The sequence below is a fragment of the Eutrigla gurnardus genome (assembly GCF_963514095.1).
Source record: "Eutrigla gurnardus genome assembly, chromosome: 11".
In the NCBI taxonomy this organism is placed as follows: Eukaryota; Metazoa; Chordata; class Actinopteri; order Perciformes; family Triglidae; genus Eutrigla; species Eutrigla gurnardus.
The window spans coordinates 16,586,256-16,592,255 of NC_139925.1; the positions used below are offsets into that span (position 1 = coordinate 16,586,256).

At 42.1% G+C, this 6,000-nt stretch overlaps 1 protein-coding gene across 1 annotated transcript; it reads right to left on the reverse strand.

Annotated features, from left to right (window-relative positions):
- Positions 1-1,581: 1,581 nt before the first annotated feature.
- Positions 1,582-4,633, reverse strand: LOC311021265 (2-aminoethanethiol dioxygenase-like). Its single transcript, XM_084021722.1, has one exon. The coding sequence runs from the start codon at positions 4,524-4,526 to the stop codon at positions 3,765-3,767; it is 762 nt and encodes a 253-aa protein (XP_083877848.1). The 5' UTR covers positions 4,527-4,633; the 3' UTR covers positions 1,582-3,764.
- Between the last annotated feature and the right edge of the window lie 1,367 nt (positions 4,634-6,000).

A 6,000-nucleotide genomic window follows, 5' to 3' on the forward strand; every position in this document is an offset into this window, starting at 1 on the left:
AGAGCATTAATATGGCAGCAAACAGCTATTTGAAATAATGTCAGAGAATACCCAAATGACATGGTGACATCACAAATCAGGGCGGGGCTAAGGTGGAACTTCAGTGAAATATTATTCGCTCATGCAGCAAAATAAAGTTTTTTTTTAAACCCGGGTTTTTTGTATCTATTGGAAATGTTACAGTGCCATATTAACACGTTTCATTCACCCGATGAAGAGTTGATGGTTTATTGCACATGTTGGGATTTTATGAGAATGTAGCCTGATAATCTGTTTCTGTTATGGTGAATTTTTATATTCAGGTGTACGCACAGACCTGTTGATCGTTGCAAAGATCCAACCAGCATTTCTACCTGATGAATGAGAGAGAGGGAGAGTCACTGGACGAACAAAAGTTGTATTTTTGTGTTTTGTAATTTTCAAACAAGTCAAGCACTAAAGCTTTTATTCTGCTGGACTGATGCTTCTTGTCACTGCAAATAAATGTCGACTTGTCGAGTTGTTGTGGTTGTCTGCTGTTCCTGATCTTCATTTTGACATACCATAACATTTAACTCAATGTCCCCTAAGGCCTAAAGCCCTGAACCCTCAGGGACTTAAATTAATTTACGCTATTTTGACAACACAAGAACATGTTATTGAAAATGATTTTACATTTTTTACTGCCTGATTTGAACTCCTTCCAGGCTTCTGTGCCGGATGAGAGGTAACTGTCAAATTGCCAAACATGTTTTAGTAAAAAGAGCTTCAATAAACAAAATTTAAATAAATGGTTGATGAGCAAACAAGGTGTAGCCCATTCCTCTGATTTCAAGTGTTTTATGTTCCATATTAAATCCTTGATCTTAACGTTTCTGTGTAAATGTAATATCCCAGTTTGAACACTTATGTTCTGTCCTCTTTGCTTGAAACTGCATCTGCTGATGGATGAAGATGGTGTCATATTAGCAAAAGCTGCGGATCAGCTACGAAAAGTTGAGAATACATGTGTGTTTTAGGTATGCATTCATAATACTTTGCAACATACGTGGACACCATGCAGAGTTGTTTACATGTATCTTTGCAGAAGTGCTGGAAAAAACAGCTGCTGTGTGAAAGCCAATATTTTTCATTTCAGGCACTTTAAACTCCCAACAAAAGGCCCAGGTACTGGCCCTTCAGAGCTTTCTTCATCAACCTGCTAAAGGAGTACTTATCGCTTGGAAATATGTTTGATTGAAAATGTAGGTACCAACTTGATTCAGTAGTATTAACTGCACCAGCATGGACCACCCTAAAGAAATTAGGCCTTCTTCAGAGACTGTGGTTCAGGAGGTCGTGTACCAATCGGAAGATGGTCAGTTCAATCTTAATCTCCTCCTGTCTGCATGTGGAAGTGTTTTGGGCAAGATGCTGAACCCCAAATATCTCCCGCAGGACTGATCGGTGTGTGAATGAGCGTTTGGTTTAGATGAGCTCCTGATGAGCAGGGGGCACCACCACATCCACGTTGGAGTGATAAAACGTATTGAAGGCAACACGTTGCTTTCCTGAACGTTTTTGTTCACACGCAAGATGCTGAAGCCAATGAAGCAGACATGGTTAAGCAAAAATAAACGGCACATTTTATATGAACAGACAGAAAAAAGTAATTACAGGCAAAATACATTGATGCGGTTACTGATCATTCAACAGATTCTGGTCTTAGGTCTGATTTAACGAGCCTTTACCCTCGCAGTGATACAACACACGTCTTATAGACTGTTCTAAGGTCCAAAAACTGATTAAAAGTTTTAAATAAAAGTTATCCGAATCATTTCACAATTCAAATGGTTCCAAGCTCTAAATGTGAGATTTTAGTACGTCTCTAAGTGGCACCACCAGTTTCAAAATAAGCATAATTTGTGTTTACCTGCATTTTAATGAAACCTTTACATTGAACAACATCATGCCTTCACTGTTAATGTTGAGCTTCATGTCTTTGCTGCCTTTGAGCTGGAAACCATGCCACGTTTCATTATACAAACTTTATTGTTAACCTTAACCAACCCTGCATTTCTGATTCATTCCAACCTCAATTGTAATCACACCGACATCTTTGACATTGTGGCTGAATAGTGCAAACCTCTTTTCTGATGCGGTAAAGACGTCCCAATTTGTGCTGGGAAGCTTCATTTAGTGCACTTCTTTTCAAAACAATCTTTCAAATCAATCAGTCCTGAGGATCAAACTTTTCCCCAGATAAGAAGAAGGCTGTCTGAAGGCAGTTTGTCGAGTCTTAAACAAACGTGAGAAGACAGCCTTCTTCTTATCTGGGGAAAGCTGATATATATAGTCTACAAAAAGAGGCCATGAAGATTCAGAGTTCTTTATCCAACCGGAACACAACGCCACAAAGCCAGAAGCAGGAAGACGATTAATAACGCGTGGACACAAGTCCCTCCTTCGTCCCGGGACACTTCCACAGAGGCGGCTCAGGTTGGGACGTATTTCATTTCAATGCTGCTTTTAAGATGCAGTCAGAAGTCTGGAATTTCCAAAAAGTAGTTTATACCTCCGACTGTTAGGTTTCAATGCTGCAGCCTGTAAAATGTATGCATTTCACCCCTCGTGCAACAGACAGTCACGGTTAGCATAAGTGCACATTTAAGAAGCATCATCAGTTTTTTTTATTCTTATTTTTTTTAACCAACAGCAAGTACTTCATGCTTTGGGTATGTAAAGGTTATTTAAAAGGATTGCTGTGTCATGCTTGAAGTGAAGGCTCAGAAGTGTTTGCAAAATCTGCATTTTGGAACGTAGATTTGAAACGCCAACTTGGGACCAAGAAGTAAGCAGCAGACTACCAGTAATTTCCTTGAACGCAGCATTAACACCAGCCCATCATCAGCTGGTCATTACTTGCCACCTGCCCTATTACATTTACAGGATTATTATTATTTTAGTCTATCGCTCATGTCATTTGTTTTTAAACCTCTCAGCCGATTCGCTTCTATATTGACACAATCTTTGATTAAACAGAGTCCATCAGATAAAGCCAAAAGTGCATGTGATGAAACATTTAGGGTGACACACAAGGCATTCAGAGGCTAAGCAACATGTGACCAAAACGCCTCACGAGTCATCTCCTTCCCTCATTCCAAATGTCAATCAATCAACAGCACTTACAGACTGGTCTTCTCTCAGACGGGTCAGATAGAGATACCAAATGCCAACATGGACTCGGACAGTGTCAGAGAATTAGGGACTAGAAACAATTGCATCACAAGAAATGTGATCTCTTTCCTTTTCTGGTTGGGTAAAAGCAAGGGCATTTCTAATACAGAGAACCAGTGTGTGCATTAAAAGTAAAAGTAGTAAAATGACTTAACTAATGTTGCTGCTTTCCTGTCAAAACCTCCTAATAGAGACACAGAGAGGGATCACAGTACAATTAATATTGTTTAATATTGCCTGAGGCTCCAATTTCTTTTTGTGCAGGTGAAATTAGTTTAGTTATTATATTTAACCTCTGGACAACAGAGTTGCAGCCGTTTACCGTTGCAGGGCAGCAACACCCAACAACGAGGTCACCTACGTTCTTGCTTTTCTAAAAGCAACAGCACGACATTCTGACTCTGGTTGCCTGTAATGGCTTCACATGGAATAGTGATTTAGAATGAGCCCGATTGAGCCCAGTGTTGTCCAATCAAGTCCAAAAGTCCCGGCCTTTAACTTACAAGGGGTATAAACCAGGCCAGCCCGAGAAAATACGACATTTTGCGGCTGCGGGTCAATCCGATGAATCAGAGGCAGACCTCCGGGCCTGGATACGGCTCCGCACCGCACCAGAAATCCGGAGGCTGCGAGATCTCCGTGAGCCAGACCTCCTTCTGATCTGTGCTTTTAACCTCCGTCAGGACCTTGTAGTAGTGGCAGTCTCTGTCCTCGTCCGGGTCGTACGGCGGGGCCAGGATGTCCAAGAACGCGGTCGGGCCGTCAATGGCGTCGATCTGGTGGAGGTTGTCCTGGTCAGGTGAGAGGACGCACGGGCCGCACTCCTCCGTGTACTCGCCGATGGAGCGGAGCAGCGAGCGCCTCAGAGCGCCCATCTGGGCCGGAGGGAGCGGGGGCGCCGGGAGCGTGCTGACGGACGACCGCTCCAGCCTGTCGAAGCAGCTGATCCTGACCTTACCGTACATGACTTTGAGCATGCCGTGCATCCCCGGGTGATCGTGCAGCGGGATGGACGCGCCGCTTTTCAGCAGGAACACCCCCATGCTGAATTGGTCCGTCTCGCAGATGTGCATGTAGGTGACCGGAGGCCCGCCGTGGTGGTACGGGAGCGGAGGGGACACGCCAGGGGAGCTATCGTCAGCTCTCCGCGGGACGAGCTTCAGGTCCGCCGCTCGCACTTCCGTCATCAGGCTCATCAGCTTGCCTTGGTTCTCCAGGAAAGACTTACCGGCCTCCTCACCTCCGACACGGGGCGGATTCCTAAAGGTGACGAGAGCCTGCCGAGCTATCCTCTGCACCGTGGAGCTCATGTCGCTGTCCGCGGGCATCATACCAGAGCGAGGAACGGCGCCGTCCGCTTTTCACTGGTCGCCCGTTAGCGATTATCTGTAGGTAGCCCTTTAGCTAGCGACAAAGATCGTCGGTTAACATGAGAATCACTCACTCCGCGGATATTCAGTTGGATGGTTGTAGTATGAACTGTTCATGAGACAAAATAATAAAAAATAAAATAAAAAAAAACAATAACGTTTGTTCAGGAACAATATAAAGCAAGGATACCTGAATAAAAAAACAACCACATGACTTAAACTTCAATTTACACGCATTTAAGAAATACATTTAACATTATTATTATTATTATTATTATTATTATTATTATTATTGTCCCTCCAAATTTTAGCATAAATGTTTGTACAAAAATACATATACACATTAATGGGATTGTCAGTTTAGGAATTAAGAACACACCAGACGTTTGTAAAACAAAAATAGAGTGAATTCATCAAATATTTGATTTTTGGGCGTTCTTCTTCCTGACAGAGTGAGACCTCAACTTTTGCCCTACCTTTGGTCATCGCAACACTCCGTTCATTGACCGCTGTTTTCTGATCCTTCACGGGTTCAATCATTCATTCGTGTTTAAAAAAAAAAAAAATTTTGAAAAGACACGTGACAAAAGCAACACAACAAAATACACAATGCTGTGAATCTGTGGTGGTGATTTTCTCACAGTATTTGACTCAAGCTGTCAGCCTCATGGACTTTACGGCCCCATTTTTGAACAACTGTCAAACACGTCCGCACCAGCATGGCAAAGGTATGACCCGCCCTACCTCGCCTCTGATTGGCTTAGCCATAAACCTAACCAATCCAACCAACGAGGGCAACGAGTACTAACCAATGAGGGGCAGAGTAGAGCGAGCCATGTCTTCGCCAGAAGAGGAGCGATTTACCAGCGTACATCTCGTGGATCTTGGGACATGTAGTTAGTTGAAACGACCTGCCAAAACAACGCAGGTGCTAACCTACAATATCCAACATGTCATAGAATATTGAACTTTTAATGATCATCGCCCGTTATTCAAATAGAGACATAGCTATGATACAAGTCTTTTTTTAAATATATAAATGTCCTTCCATGGCATAACCCATTCAATCTAAAACATGATAAATTAACTTTAATAAGTAACAATATTTACAGTGCAACCAAATACAACAACATTAATGTGACATGTATGTAGGCAGTTGCTTGCTAACATGCTAGCCATAATTTATTTTGGGTAAATAGCTGTATAAATAGTTAGCTAAAAGTATGTCCTCCAGGCTTAAACTCTATTGTCATAATCCTGCACTACATTAATCTGACATCTTTAGTTACCACTTAATTTGCAGATTCAGATAAACGATACAAAATATAATCATTAAATAAAGTATGATATAATTATCAGAAAAAAACAAAAAAAATTAACAATGCGCAGCAACATATTTAATATTAGCTCATTCACCACCTGCAACATGAAAGTG